Raw genomic sequence first — 18,657 nt, forward strand, 5'->3', positions numbered from 1 at the left:
AGTGTATTTACACATTCTTCAACAAGACTCACTTTTAGCGCAAACTTTTCCGGTTTCTTTCTTTACTCATATAACATTTTTTATGGTCTTATGTTTATACCCAGTAAAACTGACCTGAAAAGGGGTTTATAGTCGTGTGTAACAATAGAAAAACTAATTAGTTTTTTAAATTTATGACCATAGTTATCGCACTCCGATTCTATAACAACTAATTTTGTAAAATAGCTGGTTACGTAATTGTGCAAACTGAGTACAAAAAAAAGACGTAGGATATGTGTTCGTCTAATACTTTTGACTTTGGGGTTTTAACTTCACTTTTTTTTTGGTTTTTGTCGTATGGTGGTTTGGTTAGTTTTGGTGGTTGATTCTTTTGAGACACTTTTGCTGCTTTACAGTGCAAATTGTTGGGTTTTGCCCGCTTTTTCGCTGGAGGTTTTTCGCTTTACGTTTCTTTTTTTTCGAAGGGCTTTTTTCGGTGGGGTTTTTGGGTTTTATTTTTTTTTTGTTTTCTTTTGTGGCGTTTTCGATTTGTCTTGCTACATCCGCTCAGCTTGGCGAGCGCCCTCTTCATTTCCTGCTCCCTTTTTGCACACGCTTCAGCATTTATTTGAGTGTGTAAAGTTTTCTTACTTAAATTCTTTTTTCGGCATTTTTCGGCAAAGCGTTAGTGGGGGGAAGGAAGGGTTCAGAGCTGTGGCTGTGGCAATTTCAGAAAGTCTCCTTTCTTCCTGTTCCCATTTCATGGCAACTTTGATAGTTTTGTCAAAAGTTTTTATTGCGATTTGTTGCAGTCGTGTAAAAGTAATGCTACCAAAACCAGCAAACAAAAGCAACGCAAGCAACTGAAAAAAAGTAGTTGAAGAAAAATTTGGAATCCCCAATTGATATTTCTGTTTTCTGTATGTGACAAAACAAAAAAATGAAAAACATCAACTACTCTCAACTCTTTGTTGTAAAAATGCTGCTGCTGTCTTAAATCGTCTTTAAACATTTATTAGCTACACTCTACACTTTTGATTATTGGTTACTGCTTGTTGGCTATTTGTTATCACAATTCTCGATGACCACCACATCGCCATAATTGGGCGGCGGCGTCTCGGGGCGTGCCGCTGCCGCCTCCACAACGTCGGTGTAGAAGCGAGATGTTGACACTGGCGGAGACTCGGGACTGCTCGACTCTCGATCGCGACTGCTGAACAGATTACTGCGACTCAGTCGCCTGATGAGCGTCGCCGTGTTCTGGTTTATAGTGCGATAGTATTGATGTCTTGCTGGTCGGCCAAAGAGTCGCGACACAAAGTTATCCTCGGGTCCATAGGGTTGTCTGACCAAGGCTCTTGATGGGGCATTCCGACTGCGTTGTGGATTAGAGCGACGCGGATGACGGGAGCGAGGGGGAGGTGCCCAGGTGTGAATTGTGGGCAGCTGCTGCTGCGAGGAGCTTAGGGTGGCTGAGAAGAGATAAAAATGTATATTAAATAGTGTAAATTGAATGATTAGACTGGATGCAAATGTTGGATTAATCTTGGTAATTAGGAAATTGAGCGAAAAGTTTACACATTATTTGTATTGAAATGTCATGAAGGGTGTAATTGGTTTTGGACCTCAAACACAAATTGAAAAGCTCATTAATTCAGGACTTTTACTTATTGGATATATTAATTGGTATATTAGCAAAAAAATGGGAAAAGAAGTCTAATGAAAGCACATTTAAGTTAAATTTTGTATGGGAATAATCGTAGGAACAGGAATTGAGCAAATGGAAATTAAGTAGAAGTATGAGCATTGCAATTAGATTCAATATTAGGACAATATTATTTCAATGAATTGCACTTTTAAGCTTCTTAAAGCTTTTGGTTGCCAAATAGTTCTAAAGCACATGCAAGCTTTAACCAATATTATTTCAATTTAGAGCAATTTGAAGATTTTGAAAGCTTTTCGATAGTCGAATAGTTGGAAAGCACATTAAATAGTTCGAACGCACATTAAATAAGTGCAGTTTGAAGCTTGGAGAAGCTTTTCGCTAGCCGAATGGATTGAAAGCACATGAAAGCTTTAACGAATTCAAATCAAAAGCACATGCAAGCGTTGTCTTGTTGTAGAATAATTTGGAGTAAGTAGCTGCTGCCTAATAAAGTATATTAAAACAAAATGAATTCCATTAAAGACACTTTGAATCTCTTGAAACGTAATTCATTAAAAATCTGATTTCAAATCACGTTAAAGCTTCAATACGAAATACTTTAGGTTGCCAAATCAGCAAGAGTAAGCCTCGGATTATTAATTAAGTAATCTTCGTGTTTCATTTGGGCGCATGAAAAAGAATTCACTTAACGCCCAATTCTTGGCGCAGCTCATTTCTCATTTGGTAGGCAAGATTAATTGAATGTTGTTCGCTTTAAACGAGCCACTTTGTGTGGATGTCATGTTGTGTTACATTGTTGCTTTGCAACGTGTTTGTTACTCACATGTTTCAACGCCGTCTGCCGTCGTTTGCTGTCGCTTCTTTCGCAGCTCGCAGCCGCTTTTCACGCACAAAGCGAAACTGATGATGAAAATGACCATACAGATGCCGGTGGCAGCGCCCACTGCAAAGGCCAGCTTCACATCGTCCTCGTCAAAAGAGTGCGTGCCTGGCACCTGGTCAGCACCTGGCTGAGCCGCTCCTCCAGAGAGCAGCTCGTGACTGACGCGCTCCAGGCAATTGCGATAGCGCAGGCAAAGCAACTCCCGATTGCCCTCGCACACATCGATAAGTGTCGACAGCTCTTCCTCGTTTTGCTGTCGCTGCTCTTCCGCCTCCTCCTCCTCCTCCTCTTTTTGCTCGTCCGATTCGTCGGGCAACTCGCGCCACACTTCCGCCACAGGTTTGGGTTCGTCATCCGAGTGCTGTTCCTCCAATCGCTCAAATTTGAGTGGTTCATCAGAGGTCGTGTCAAGCTGCACATCAAGCGGATGTGTCTGCGGCTTCTCCTCGAAGCAATCGCTCATGCTGAGGCTCACACCTCGCACACTCAGCCAGGTGGCGACTTTTCCCAACGCACGATCGCAGTTGAGTGGATTCTCCTCGATGTTGAGCGAGGCCAGATAGCGAGGTGCATGGAACACATTGATGCTTAGCGTTATCAGCATATTCTGTGCCACATCCAGCTGACGCAACTCTGGCAAAGAACTCAGCGTCTCTGCACTCAATTGATTGATTTGTGCATTGCGTAGATTGAGCGAGCGCAGCGAAACACTTCTTAGAAGTGGACCATTGCCTAAGGTGGCAAGTTTATTGCCCTCCAGATTGAGGTGCATCAGCTGCGAGTTTGTTTCCAGCAAATGCTCATCAACCTGCTCCAGCCAGTTGTAGGAGAGATCAAGAGAACGCAGGCGACGCAGCTTGGCAAAGGCATCAACATGAAGCGTGTGAATGGCATTGTGAGCCAGCGTGAGATTGATCAAGTGCACGGTGGTCTAGAGGGGGAGAAAAAAGAGGAGAGACATTAATATAGGTGATGAATAAGAGAGCAGGAAATAAAGATAAGTTTGCTCACGTAGAAATAACTTTATTGAAGATACTTCAGCAATGTAATCAGACACGAAATTAAGTGTTTAAGGTTATATATTGTTTTGTATCTAGTAGATTGTAAACATTTTAGAAATAGACAATATGAAGGAAAATTGTATAAGATTTCCCTACCCTATTTCCTTTTCTCTTTTTCCTATGAAGATTACATACAGTATGAAGAATACAAATACTTTGAAGAGCAGAGACAATATCTTTGAAATGTTACTGTTGGTCAACAGCTCCTTAACAGAACCTTTACAGGTATATGCTTCGCTCTCCTAAGGACAGTTGATTCCACCTATTTTTAGTTACATTTCTCTCGATCAAAACTTAGTTTTAATGATTCGAATACATCTAGAAAGTTTTAATTTTTAGAAACAATTTTCCTAATCCTGCTATACATCCTTTGACTAAGGCTGTGAAAGATGATGTGATAATAGCCTCATTATATTAAAATTAAATTGCAATTGTAAAGTCTTTATCTAAAGAGGATGCATTGTTAGTCACATTATCATATTCAAATTAGTTTGCTGTTGTAAGAACTTTATCCAAAGTAATTTCATAATTGTATAAGATAGTCACAGCAGCAATTAGGAGCGGGAGTTCCCTCATTGAGTCATTGTTCTATTGCAGGGAATATAAAACACACAAAAAAAGTGCTGACAAACAGAGCGAGAAACTCACCTCAAAACAATCGGCGTCAATGTTGGTGATATCATTGTAGCTCAAATCCAAGAGCTCCACACTTTTAGGCATTTCAATGCTGGCGCTTATCAAGCGTTTGGCGCTACGCAAAAGTAAAGAGAGAGAGAGAAAGATAGAGAGAAGGGAAAAAAGTAAAAGTACTAGTATCTGAAGACTCACCTGCATATGGCGCGATTACGTTGTGCATATAGATCACAGTGACAGACGCTGGGACAGTTGAGCTGCAGTTGGGTCTTGCTGCGACAGACCTGAAGAACAACGCAGAGCAGGAGCCCCACGTAGAGTAATATCTGCTTGAGGCCTAACCACATTTTAGGCTGGATCACACATTGTAGTGCCATAGAAGTTGAGGGCGTTTCCTTTCGATTTGTATTTCCAAACAACTTAGTTAGTTGTTGAGCATTTTTGAGGGTGCTCTCGTCTTGCGCACCACCTTTCAATCAACGACTAACAAAAAACTGAAACGGAGCAAACTTGCAGTACAAACATGACTAAGAGCGGCGCTGCTTCCAGACAATGGGGAAGTTAAATCGAAGTTGAAATTACTTAACTTTAACATCTAGCAACCGAAAGTGGTAGCAGATATGCTCGACTTTTACTCATTTGTAGCGCAGTGTTTCCAAGGCGATAAGATAAGCTGATTGCCGCTTATCGAAAACAGTTGTTGGAACGAAATGCAAAGATCAGGTGTTGCCTCACAGCTGAGAGAGAGAGAGAGCGACTGGAAGCGTCTCATTAACAATAAATGGAGCGCTGCTGTTGTTAATTGCTCTGATTTTATAACCAAAAACATTACGACGCCAACGAAAGTGTTTTTCTCAATGAGAACGTGCGTTGTGATAAACTACGAGTTGCTCCTTCCGATTAATAAAGTATAATCATATTTGGATCATAACAATACTGATTCATTTCTTTTAGTGACGAATTCAATATTTAGTCTAATACATGGTTCTTTTCGTGTTATTGTTCTATTACTTTTAAATTAAACAAGCTTGTAGAATATTTATTTGTATATAGTTCATTTCTTGTTATTGTTCTATTCTTTTAATTACAATTTGAGTTCGTGAAACATTTTTTCATTGAAGTAGATCAACGCTTAATCAAAGAAACATCTACATCATTTTACATTTGCAATGGACATTTGTACATTGTATTGAGGCGAATAATATCTCCATCGCTTAGTGCAATTCGTTGTCCCATTTTAGCCTGACCCTCCGGATCTAAAGCTATAATAGTTGCCTCTCCATTCTTAGAGAACGCCATGGAACTATAGTGCAGAATGCTTGAATAGTCGTATGGAACATCAAAGTCACCAACTTGATCTTCGGTGTACTTCTTAAAATTGTTCTCCCTGCCCTCCGTAATATTCTCCTCAACAACTTTCACAAATTCATCGCGATTCGGCGAGCATTGCTGATGATGGAAGCCCAGCGTATGCAGAAATTCGTGTTGAATTGTGCCCAACTTAAAGCAGCCTAGGTCGATGGGAGCTATTTTCAATTTGACAGTTTGCTCTCCTCCCTTATAACCGACCTTCGAACTACAACCAGAGTCTGATGTTATAACAGAAACATAGTTTAAAGTGTCCACAGTTGCAGGCAAAAAGCGTATGCAAGAAGCACGTTCAATCAGCCTCATGCCAATCTCAATATGGGCCGCATGCTCAGCATCTAAAAAAGATACAAAATTTAAATAAGAAGTGTGAAAATTAGAAGCACCTACCGAATTCCTCTGAGATCTTGTAGTAAACAGTGGCATTGGGCCAGTGAAGAGTTGGCGACAATTCTCCATTCCTGAGCACCTCTATTTCCATGTCTCCTTGAAAGTAACCCGCAGTCAGCTCTGGATCAGTTTCCTCTCTTATCACAGTGAGTGGCGCCGTTAAGGCACCCAAGCAGAGGCAAGTCAGCAATAAGGCGACGAACTTACTCCTCGGACTGAACATTTTCGACTAGTCCATTGGAAATACCAATTAAACTAATTGAACCCTTATTGCGATTAAATTTTGCCTAGCTTATCGCAGCTCGATTAGGTTTTCTTAATCAAAAAGTATAATTCCTTTATGGTTGTTTAAAATGTACATATGATATGACTTAGAGGTGAAGGTTTATTGGACAATTGAATTGCTTTGTTTATTGCTCTTGGCCAAAGAATTGACTCTCAGTCATAAATTGTGAAATGAATTTACAGCTAAAGTCAAAATTGAAGACAATGAAGATTGCCAGATTTAATATTATATATGCTTTTTATCTATTTTTGCAATTATTTCTACAGTCAAAGAAACTCTTGAATATATTTTCTGTATAGAAATAATTCAAAGAATGTATGAAAAAGAATCAGCAATTTGAACTTCCAAACAGTCTACACTTGTGCACTAAAAATATTATAACTAATTGCAATTGTATTTGAATGGATATTAAGTATACGTAAGCGTACAAAATGGTACAAAGAAACTTCTACATCCTTTACATTTGCAATGGACATTTGTACATTGTATTGAGGCGAATAATATCTCCATCGCTTAGTGCAATTCGTTGTCCCATTTGATCTTGACCCTCCGGATCTAAAGCTATAATAGTTGCCTCTCCATTCTTAGAGAACGCCATGGAACTATAGTGCAGAACGCTTGAATAGTCGTATGGCACATCAAAGTCGCCAACTTGATCTTCAGTGTACTTCTTGAAATTGTGCTCCTTTCCCTCGGTAATATTCTCTTCAACAACATTCACAAATTCATCGCGATTCGGCGAGCATTGCTGATGATGGAAGCCCAACGAATGCAGAAATTCGTGTTGAATTGTGCCCAACCTAAAGCAACCGGTGTCAATGGGAGCTATTTTCAATTTGACCGTCTGCTCCCCTCCGATGTAACCGACCTTCGAACTGCAACCAGTCTCTGAAGTTGTAACAAAAACATAGTTCAAGGTCTCCGCAGTGGCGGGCAAAAAGCGTATGCAGGAAGCGCGTTCAATCAGCCTCATGCCAATCTCAATATGAGCCGCATGTTCAGCATCTAAAAAATATACAAAATTTAAATAAGGAGTGTGAAAATTATTTCCTTCAGAAGCACCTACCGAATTCCCCTGAGATCTTGTAGTAAACAGTGGCATTGGGCCAGTGAAGAGTTGGCGACAATTCTCCATTCCTGAGCACCTCTATTTCCATGTCACCTTGAAAGTAACCCGCAGTCAGCTCTGGATCAGTTTCCTCCATGGTCACGCTGAGTGGCGCCGTTAAGGCACCTAAGCAGAGGCAACTCAGCAATAAGGCGACGAACTTACTCCTCGGACTGAACATTTTCGACTAATCCATTGGAAATACCAATTAGACTAATGGAACCCTAATTGCGATTAATTTTTGCACAGCTTATCGCAGCTCGATTAGGTTTTCTTAATCAAAACGTATAATTCCTTTATGGTTGTTTAAAATGTGCATATGATATCACTTAGAGTTAAAGGTTTATTGGGCAATTGAACTGCTTTGTTTATTGCTCTTGGCCAAAGAATTGACTCTCAGTCATAAATTGTGAAATGAATTTACAGCTAATGACAAAATTGAAGACAATGAAGATTGCCAGATTTAATATTATATATATATAATATATGCTTTTTATCTATTTTTCCAATTATTTCTACAGTCAGAGAAACTCTTCAATATATTTTTTTTATAAAAATAAGTCAAAGAGTTTATTTTCATATGTATTAAAAGAATCAGCATTTTTAATTTCGAAGCAATCTTCACTTGAGCACTTAAAATACTAGAACTAATTGCAATTGTGTAGAAATGGATATTAAGTATACGTAAGCGTAAAAAATTGTTAGGAAATTGCCATGAAATTTCAAACATAATTAAGTAATACATATAATTTTAATTAGAATATTATTTATCAATATAGTAAATGTTAAATTCGATATATTTTTAGTATTTTGTGGTATATTAATACTTGGTAAATATACTAATAATTGGTATGTAATATATTACTTTACGGTATATTTTGAATGCAGTAGTATATCAATATACCAAACACAGCCCTCGATATTTTTTAATAATCTTGGTATATTTTCGGTATATTAATTGGTATGTAATTTATCAATATATATTTTTGCGGTATATTTATTTTAAATATTAATACCGCACTGTTTTGCTATTACTCATAATGTGTATCGGGTATCTCACAGTCGAGCACACTCGACTGTAGCGTTCTTAAATGTTTATTTTTTTTAAATTGCCAAGAAATATCCAAAAATGTGTAGGTTTATGTGATATTTCTATACTTTTTTAAATACTTAATTTTAGTTTCTCAGCATTAAATATTTGTTTGTCTTAAGCATCAATGAAACTTCAAATAAATTAAGTATACGTAAAGATAAGTAATATTGATTTTCAAATTAGCTTTATGTATTCTTAATTCTGCCTTTTTAGTCTATACATTTCATTATTAAAATTGGTATACAATATTGATATAAATTAATAACTACAAATATTTGTAAATTTATGTATTCTAAAACAGTTGTAAATAATTTATCAATCTTTGACTCAACATGCGCGGTATTTGGCTGTCAAGTCAAACAAGAGTCATAAAGAGATTTGTGGTTTTAGTGCAAGATGAATATGCAAGCCACATGCTAGGGTAACAAGTCCCGGAATAGCCAAAGCTGAAGTTCTCCCTCCACCCACTTTACACACACTCCACACTCCACTCAGACAAACGCTGTTGAGAGAATGAGAGGCACACTCGCCACACTCCGCTGGTGGAATGAAACACTTCCATCCGTTGCATCTGCAACGAAAAAAAATGAAGAGAGAAAAAAAAAAGAAACTTCAAGTCCGGCCTGGGGCCAGTTGCTACAAGTTGATCGTTAACCAGGACGCGACGTTGACTCGAGGCTACTTAACAGCACAGCTTGAGCTTCCGGTGCTGCTTCAGTTCAGTTCAGTTCAGTGTTCAGTTCTGTTCTGTTCTGTTCTTGTGTGGCTGGTGAGTTGCAGTCGGTTGTTGTCCCAGGCCAAGATGTAATGGCCGCAAATCCACTTGCCTCCCCATCTCATCGTCGTCGTCGTCGTCGTCCGTTTGCGACTTGCTTCCGCACTCGGTTTGTTGCCTTTAATTTATGGCCATGGCCTGGCGCGCCTCAGTGACAGACGACGACGACGACGGCGGCGGCGTCTCTTGTCAGTCGTTGGGTTGGGCGTGCCTCTGCTTGCCACATCCGCTGTTTGTTTGGGACCACCTCTGACCTCTTGCTTTATTCATACACATGCAACCCACCGATCGCCACAATGCGAGAGATGCAACAAGACTACGAAAAGCAGAAGAAGAAGAAAAAGGAGCAAATTCTGAACAAACTTTTTCACACACATTCAGCCGGCGCAGTTTTCGTAGTCGCATCGTCGGAAATAGTTAACTTTTATATGCATTTCAAATCAGAAACTTTTGCATTCAAACTTTATTAAAATTACGTTTGATGCTTGTCCAATTGCCACACCCCCAACTCCTTTGCTCCCTCTCAGTTCTTTGCCTTCATTTTGATCCCAATTGTACCCCTTTTTATTTGGCCAACCCCATTTTTACCCCTGCTATGCTTTTAAGTCTGCATTTGGTTTCGTTTTTTCGCTTTTTTCAATTTCTATTTGCAGCATTGTCGGTTGCTCGTTCGGCAGCTCTTTGGTTGCTTGTATTTGTTAAAACTCTCCAAATTGGGCATATTTGCTATATCATTGACTGATTTTTAGCTGCAAATGAAATGCAAAACATTCTTGTGACAGTCTGAGATGAAAGTGTTTTCTTAATTTTCTCACTCGCTCTTTTTGCGCTTATTGATTCTGTTTTTACTTAGAATATTCTGTAACGAATATTCATACTTTCGGGATAAAATTTCCTTAATCGATTTCTAAATAATTCTGCATATTGTTGCTTGCGGGTTTTCTGAATATTGACTCTATCATATATCATTGACTAACTTCTTCAAATTATTTACTTTCAGGATAAAGTATCCTGAATATTATATATATTGAAATAATTCAGAACATAAATTCTTGAATTTTTCTGAATATTGACTCCATATTATTGACTTACTTCTTCAAATTATTTATTTGCAAGATAAAGTTTCCTTAATATATTTTAAAATAATTCAAAATATAAATTCTTGCATTTTTCTGAATATTGACTACATATCATTAACTCACTTTTTCTTCAAATAAATTGCAAAGAAATATGTTAGATACACAGCCTTTTAGTTGAAGTTTTCTTATTCCCAATATCATTAGATTTTTCGTTGGTTATTTGTGAATACATTTCACGGTAATTCGGTTTAGAATGCATTACGGCTTTTCTGCAATTGATTCACATAAATTTCGTTAGCTACTCTAAACTGTTTTAAAATGCAGATTGTTATTAATTTACTCCGCAATAAATAATAATATATTAAAGCAAATAATGATTTGTGTTTTAGAAAAACGCATTTGAGGCAGTGGGAAATTAATTGTTTTCAAAAGATACTTTGACTTGATAAATTAATATGAATTTATTTGAAATTGAGTTAAATGGAAAATAATTCAGTTTAATTCCGAATTATTTATTATCTAGTTAATTTTATCAAGCGTATTTGTAGTTCGTGGCATTTGAAATAGTTTTTGCCTTTTGACTTGTTTTAGCAGCACATTTGCATTATTGTTTTGACTGCTGGCGCTTTTTGTGGCATCATCTTCCCAGCAGCAGTGGCAGCATCAGCCATTTAGACCCGCAGTTGCAAGCGGTGCAGTCTCCTCTCTCTCTCTTTCTCTCTCTCTCTCTCTCTACAAAAGCCGTTCGCACTAATGACCGACATTGCTTCCTAATTACAAAAGTTTTGCATGCACTCGCTGCACTCGTCGAGGGTTGATTTTTCGTCAGTTTTTTTGTGGAAGGGGGAAAGGAGAGTGGCGGAAAAAAAACTTTGCAGTTTATTTTATTTCCTTTATTTAATGTTCGAGTGCTTAAAGTTGAGCCTTTCATTTCATTTGGGTCTGCAGCAGGACAGCGACTGACTAACGGCTCCATTAACTGAACGTGGCTGCAACACGATGACCATGAAGAAGAGCAAGAACAAGAAGACGACAGAACCGCGCTACACATGTTTGGACTGTAGTTGAGAGTGTGAGAGAGATAGATAAATGTAAAAAGAGAGAGAGGGAAAGAGTTGGGTCTGCAGCACGCGCAGAGGCGCATATGTCATGTGACACATGTGGCAACGAGTCAGGACAGGCTGCAGGCCAAACCAGAGACACACACACAGAGACAACCAGATAGACGAATGGACAGTGGGCACAATGGGTACATGGGGACAGTGGGACAGGCACACACTTAATGATAAACAATGCTTGCGGTCAGTTTAACATGCCGCGCTATTACCCCCAAACACTAACCCTTACACTACTTCCACTGTCCACTCTCCACTCCCCTCACCCCTCTAACACACTCAGCCTCTGACACCCACATAACGAGTGGACAATTTACACACATGCTGAAACTGGCCAACAGAGGGCGCCAGTGCTAGCACGAGAAAAAAATGAAACAAGATATCAAAGGGCCACATGCAAATGACGACGGCTCAATGCGCTATGTAAAGTTGTAGGGGATGGTTTTTGTTTTTCAAAGTTTATAATTTATTCAAAGTATAGAGAAGTATTCACTCAACTGAATTATACTGAATACGAGTCATTCGAAATAGTTTTCTTTGGGAAAAGTGTTTTTTAATATACTATCTTTTATTTAAATTAGTAGAATTCTCGCTTAAACAATTAATTTATTTAAAGTTTAGAAAAGTATTCATTGAATATTATACTGCACTAAATAATAATTATGCGAAATAGTTTTCTTTACTTTATAATATACTCTCTTCTAACTCTAAATTGAATACTGAATCTATGAATGAATGAATGTATAATTTATTTAAAGTATAGAGAATTATCCATTGTTCATTGTATTGAATTGTACTCAGTACTCATTTAAAATAAGTTTCTTAATTCTAATTCTAATACTAAATTTAGTACTGAATATAATATAATAGAATGCTCTCTTAATTAATCTAACGAGATATTTACGTTATACTTTTCGTAGTATTATTTAACTTTTAAACTTCTTTCGGTTAGACAAAATCATTAAAGAGGAGAGAAACATTGGAGTGAATGTCTGATTAAAAAGTTTCTCTCTAATTTTTGTCAGCAGTTTTATTTTATTCACACAAACTGCATTGCATAACTGAAGTACCTTGCATGCGTTAGGGTATTATACCCTACACATGCTCGTAACAAGCTGGCAAGCAAAGCAAGAAGAGCGAGAATGGCAAAAACAACATGCTTAAAAGAGCAGTAAATGAGAATTTATCCACTTGCTGACCAGCACACACACACACACACACACACACGTAACACACACACACACTCAGAAAGAGAGCGAGTCGACTGGGATACACGCACATCGTAAAGTTTTAATCGGATGTTGTCCAGCTTTACATGACGCCATCTACTGGCTTAGAGTGCAATATCCTGTGGCACGCGATAACATCGCATACACAGAGTGTGTGTGTGTGTGTGTGTGTGTGCTGGCAATGACAAAGCGGGGCTCAGAGGAAGGGGAATGAATGCAGAGATACACACACTCAAACACTCACACTTATACACTCACTATTCACCATTCACACAGTCGCAGTTGTGCGTTGTTTATGCCGGGACAAAACGCTTTTGGCCCTTTGCCGTTTGATGGCATTCGGCATCGCTATGAACTCGAGCCACGCACTGCCACAATGCCTGCCACATGGCGCACAACAAAGACTAGACACAGCTTGCCACCTTCTTGCCCTCCGCACTCTCTCTTTGTTGCAACGTGGAAACAGTTGCCACAAAAGGCTTAAAAAGTGCTCACAAAAAATCAGCAGCCAGTGAAATGTGTTGTTTTTGCTCGCCCAAACAGACAGACAGACAGACTGATAGAAAAGTGGCATCATAGTGTGGCAACGGGGGGAGAGTGTTGCCACACGCATACTTGGCCTGACCAATGGCCAGAGTGAAGGCAACAACTAAAGCAACAACAACGACAACAACAACTATAGCGGCAACGTCGTTGTCATTGTCGTGACAGGAAATTAAGATGAATGTGGCGAACAAACTGCACAGCTCCAAAACTGAACGTGGCAAGCCAAGTTTTAGCCAAGAGGGAAAGGGTATAGTGAAGTGTAGTGTGTGTGTGTGTGTATGTTTGTGTGTTGTGTGTAGTGTAGTTACAATTTCGACTTGCTTTACTCTTTTGCTTTTTCCCTTGTTTGTGTTGTTTGTCACTGTTGCTGTTGCTTTTGCTGTTCCTGCTGCTTGACGGCCTCTTAAAATATTCATAACACAAACTGTTGCCACTATCTGCTGCAGCCAAGCCGCAAATGTGCCACCAGCGGGTGGCAGCTCCCAACAGAGTGCAGGGAAAAAAGGGGAAGGGAGGAGAAACTGTTGCAGGGACTCTAACAAATGGCTGTGTTGTGTGCAAAAGTTGCGCGTTTGAATTAATTGATTTTTATGAATTAGCCAAGTGAGTTAAGTTTCTTTTTTACGCTTGAAACAACGCTTGAATTCCTGGGGGAACAAGTGTTGCAATGCAGTTGAAAAGTGCTGTGAAAGGAAGGGAATTCATTAGAGGGTGCAGAGCAGAACGTTTTAAGGAGTTAAGAAAGGATGGTGTTGTAAATATATTCTTGTTTGTATTCTTGGTTTGCAGAAACAACAATTTTCTTAAATTCACCATTAATAGTTATTCTTTTTGGGCTGGAAGAAAGTCTTTGGAACGTACTAAATTGAATGTCTGTTTTCCAAGTACATTATTCAACAGAATATTGTTATTAAATTCACCTCTTCACAATTTATTAGAATGAGAAGCGAGATTCAATTAAAATTGGTTATCAAAAAGATAAACACCCATTATGTTTTTCTTTGAAAAGAAATAATGACGATAGTTTAATGTCTTTTGTTAGTTCTAATATACTTTAGAAGTTCGGAGATATACTAACTAAATCGTTTATTTCAAAATTACAATCTGTATATTTAGGAAATACTTTTGTCTATTAAAAAAACTCCAAAAATGTGCTTTTTGCTTAGGGTGACAATCTGGAATATTTCTATAGTATATTTTGAATGTATTACTAATCACTTTAACAAATATAGCTGTCGGTATTAGTGCTCCCCTGCTCAAAATATGATTAACATTACGGTCAAGAATAAGAGCGTGTGTAGTTATGCAACATGTAGCACTTGCTGTGCGGCGCGTGCATGAAATTGCCAATTTAATAATATTTTAATTAATAAATTATGTAGGACAACCCGACTGCAACCAAGACGGCAACTCAAGAACCCATTACCTTTTTATGGCCCATAAATGCAGCTTTTTATAGCGTCTCTCTTCTTATTTTTGCTTCGCAGATTCAATTCTTGTTTACAAACAGCCACAAGGAGAAGGCTGCTTCGGTTGCTTCGCTTCACAATATAAATAATTATATTCATAACTACACCGAATATTCAGTTATTACTCTATCGAATTATAGTTATAATATATGACCTTACTTGTAATGCAATAAAAGCAGTTATTTCATTTTGAAATGAAGAGATTGCTTCAGAAAAGAGGTGCTTACAAGAAGAATAATGGTAAAGAGGAGTGTTATATCAATTAGAGCTTTTGGTATATCTCAATATTTTTTGCGGTATATTCAGCGCAATATCGATATACCATATATATAACCTTTGGTATATTTTGGTATATTTAGTGGAATGTGGTTGTGTTGGAGATGGGTAGCGAGTATCTCACAGTCGAGCACACTTCACTGTAGCTTTCTTATTTGTTTAAGTAGGTGATCAATCTACTTTTCTTCTGTTCTCATTTAAGAATAACTTGTAAAGATAATCGAGATTTGTATATTTGGTATTTTCCTGTGTATCTGCGTGAATAATGTATTGTTTTTGTAAGCTTACTTTTCATACTGAGTACTTTTTTTTATTTTATTTTCCTGGTCATTCCATTATTTAAATGTTGCCTTTCTGAATTACTCTCTTAAGTATGTAATATCTAGTTATTGACCTTGGTCAAGATATCTGTCAGCTTTTCGTTTAGAGCAATCTGTTTAGTTTTGCAACAAAGTTGTAAATGTTTAGGCACAAGTTGTGCCTTTGCTACTATATTCGGGTTTTGTGGCTTTGCTCTGCTCTGATGGAAAAGTTTCCAATTGAAATTGCAGTGGAAAGTTGAGTATTCAGTTATTCGTTTACCTAATGTTTACAATTGTTGTTGACTTTACGCAAAAGTTGTTTCGGAATCTACTCAAATATTTAAGGACCAAGCGATTACATTGGGTGAATTAGCCCGAAATTATCATTAAACTTTCAACAGTTTCCGTTTTCTGGGGATAATAACTTAATTGAGCCATTGCATGCATGGCGAAGCTCATTAAAAAGTTGAGCAACTGTCTTCACAAAATGATTACACTACTTCTTATAAAAGAAATTGTGAACTTGCTGCTCGATTATAGTTCTCGACATGGCTCGTTACACTCCTCTACTGGCTGATGGCCAACGCGTGAAACTCTCCTGGCCATTGTGGCTGTTCCGCTTCAATCACATCTTCTGGCCACTGGATGAAAGAATCTCACCGAATGGGCGACGCTTTGATTACTTCCTTGTGGCGCTTGCTTGGGCTGCTCTTATGCTGCACAACGATTTCGAATTGCGCTATTTGCTTAGCCAAATAAATAATTTGGATCTTCTGCTTGCCGGTGTTCCGACTTATCTCATTCTAGTCGAAGGACAATTGCGCAGTGTTCACATCCTGATGCATCGCGAGGAGTTGAGAAAAGTTCTCCAGAACTTCTTCAGCTCCATCTATGTGGAGGCCAAGAAGGAGCCGCTTATCTATGAAGGCATCCAAAGGAAACTTCGCTTGAATCGTGTTGTGTGTGCTCTCTACTTAGCCGCCGTCTCGGGTTATGTTCTGTCGCCTATTATGATGTTAGTACACGGACGCAAGGATTATCTCTTCTCCATGATTCCCGCTTTCGATGTGAATCCTCTCTACATCTTTGTGCCGTTCACATTGAGCAGCGTCTATGTGGCACTCCAGATAGTCACAATGGTGTTCGGGGAGCTCGCTTTGGTCTGCGAACTGATGGCGCATCTCAATGGACGTTTTCGGGTGATAAAGCGCGATTTGGATGCAGCTATAGAGAAGATTCTCGAAGCCCGACAACGTCCGCTTATGGCGCAGCAAATGCGGCAAGTTCTGGTGCAAACCATGCGCCAGAATGTTGCCTTGAATCGATTCATGGCACAAATGGAGCAGCATTTCACTGTGCAAATATTCATCATGTTTGCCTTCAGCGCCATTCTGCTGTGCGCTTTGGGCTTCAAGACTTATGTGGTGCGTGTGATTACAAACTGAACAGCGCTCTAGTTATGAATTTTTGGATGTTTGCAGAGTCCTTCTGGCACTTACATTTATCCCATTTGGTTTGGCGCCAAGACTGTGGAGCTGCTCTCGCTGGGACAAATGGGATCGGATATTGCTTATATGGTAGATGAGCCATCAAATATTTTATTTTTTTACATTTTTAATTTCTAAATTTCCCAAAATGTTTATTCAACGTTTGTTGATTTTCAAATTTCATTACTTTAATGCAAGTTCTATTCTACTTCGCCTTTTAGACAAATTCCCAGAGCAGCATTTACTACCTTTCGCAGTGGGAGCAAGTGTTGTATTATTCCACCAATTCTCGTGAGAATCTGCGCTTGATGAAGGTCATCACCTTGGCGAGTGAGCTCAATTACAAACCCTTCTATTTTACGGGTCTCTCCTACTTTTATGTCAGCTTACAGGCAGTTGTTAAGGTGCTTGCCTCTCGCTTCTTTTCTCTTCTCTTCTCGACTGTCAAACACATGCTAAACAATCCCTTTTTTCTTCTTTGTTGTAGATACTTCAGGGCGCCTTCTCCTACTTTACGTTTCTTAGCTCAATGCGTTTGAAGCAAGTTTAATAAATTAAATTAAACATTAAAGAGATTAAAGTGTTTATAATTTTTGAATTTTATTTTGTATTCAAAATATTTAAAACTTGCATTGTTAATAAAGTCACTTGTCACTGCTCTATAAATTGACAGATTATACGCTCTAATAACTTATAGTTCTAATCAATTATTGACAACAAATGCAGTATCTGAAGTATAAGTAATAAATTGCGTATACGCAATATATTGATAAAAAATTATTTAAAATTAAAATAGTAAAATAGAGAAACTACTAAAAACTCTTCATCGCATTCAAATGGCACAATTATTGAGCGAGTCACTCAGAACTGGTTGAGTGCACAGTGCGTATACGTAACGGGTGCCACTCTAACCTAATTTCGTGCTGTGCCTTGGGCTCTACATTTGTGTAATTGTTTGTGAGTGTGAAAGGTTACTTGAGAATCGCATTACCTTTAATTTGGTTGAAGCCTTTTATATTCGGTTGGTTTGCTAAAACTCTGAAGCTAAACTTACTATTTCAATTGAGTTTCAATCGTAACGCAAATTTTTGGTTTCTAAAGCAATTGTGTTACTGCAAACACTTCATTTGCTTCGCAGCTTCTCTTTGGGGCTTCACATTTTTCACCTCAATACGCTAAGTGTGATTGAGGTTTTCGGTTTTCGGTTTCGATGTCGATTTCGATGGCAAATTCAATTCGCACAATTAAATGAATTGTAATTTTAAATGATGCATTTTTTGGCATGAAACGAACCACTTCGTATTGATATTGTGTATTGAGTTTCTGAGCTGTGGCAGCAGCTGAGGGAGCAGAGGCATCTCATGCAAATGATTGTGCGTTAAAAGTCAATTATTGGTGAATTAATTTTAATTAAATGAAATTGATAAAAGGCAGCAGAATTCACACATCGCCGACTGCTGTCGACGCCAGACTTGATGTGAGTGTGTTTCTGTATGTGTGTGTGTGTGTTTGAGGATAAAAATGAGCAATAAAATATTCATGATTTCTGCTAAAGGCAACGAGTGCAAAAAACTTGCCGAAAAAGTTAATAAAACTTTTGCCTTTGGCACTTTGAGTTCTTCTAGCTCAAAAGCAGCTGATCACAAGCATTGTCATAAATCTCTAGCTCTTCTCTTTCTCTCTCTCTCTCTCTCTGTGTCTCTCTCTTTTGCTCTCATTCTATGTACTTTTGTTATCACTTTTGCCATGTTTCTATTTCAATTTCCTGCAGCACGAACGTTTTGGTAAATTAATCCATTAAAGTTTTGCCCATGAAATGAACAAAAGTTTTCACATAAAAATCTTTGCGTCTCGCTCACACAGCAGCAGCCATCTCTCTCTCGCTCTGTGTTTTATCTGCGGTGGATCTGTG

At 38.3% G+C, this 18,657-nt stretch overlaps 4 protein-coding genes across 6 annotated transcripts in view; 2 read left to right on the forward strand and 2 right to left on the reverse strand.

Moving 5' to 3' along the window:
* LOC117564866 (seminal metalloprotease 1-like) overlaps positions 1–18,657 on the forward strand; it is a 55,524-nt gene that overhangs the window by 19,419 nt on the left and 17,448 nt on the right. The gene's annotated exons all lie outside the window — the stretch shown is intronic.
* On the reverse strand, positions 969–4,708 carry LOC117564859 (osteomodulin). Its single transcript, XM_034243802.2, has 4 exons — positions 4,418–4,708; positions 4,238–4,340; positions 2,469–3,459; positions 969–1,451 (listed from the first exon to the last, which is right to left on the reverse strand). Exons 1-4 carry the CDS (start codon positions 4,597–4,599, stop codon positions 1,039–1,041), a joined length of 1,689 nt encoding a protein of 562 aa, XP_034099693.1. The 5' UTR covers positions 4,600–4,708; the 3' UTR covers positions 969–1,038.
* Positions 5,337–7,732, reverse strand: LOC117564865 (seminal metalloprotease 1). 3 transcript variants are annotated; one of them, XM_034243813.2, is made up of 3 exons: positions 7,429–7,732; positions 5,981–6,076; positions 5,337–5,928 (listed from the first exon to the last, which is right to left on the reverse strand). In XM_034243813.2, the coding sequence occupies exons 1-3, from the start codon at positions 7,553–7,555 to the stop codon at positions 5,381–5,383; spliced, it is 771 nt and encodes a 256-aa protein (XP_034099704.2). In that variant the 5' UTR covers positions 7,556–7,732; the 3' UTR covers positions 5,337–5,380. The 3 variants fall into 3 exon arrangements, with proteins under 3 accessions (XP_034099704.2, XP_051858083.1, XP_034099702.1); XM_052002123.1 differs by lacking the exon at positions 5,981–6,076 and having other exon boundaries at positions 7,333–7,732; XM_034243811.2 differs by lacking the exons at positions 5,337–5,928; positions 5,981–6,076 and adding an exon at positions 6,455–7,271 and having other exon boundaries at positions 7,333–7,579.
* LOC117565009 (odorant receptor 35a) lies at positions 15,807–17,345 on the forward strand. Its single transcript, XM_034243953.2, has 4 exons — positions 15,807–16,682; positions 16,740–16,835; positions 16,967–17,149; positions 17,233–17,345. The coding sequence occupies exons 1-4, from the start codon at positions 15,807–15,809 to the stop codon at positions 17,293–17,295; spliced, it is 1,218 nt and encodes a 405-aa protein (XP_034099844.1). The 3' UTR covers positions 17,296–17,345.

The sequence above is a fragment of the Drosophila albomicans genome, chromosome 2L (genome assembly GCF_009650485.2).
Source record: "Drosophila albomicans strain 15112-1751.03 chromosome 2L, ASM965048v2, whole genome shotgun sequence".
Lineage (NCBI taxonomy): Eukaryota > Metazoa > Arthropoda > Insecta > Diptera > Drosophilidae > Drosophila > Drosophila albomicans.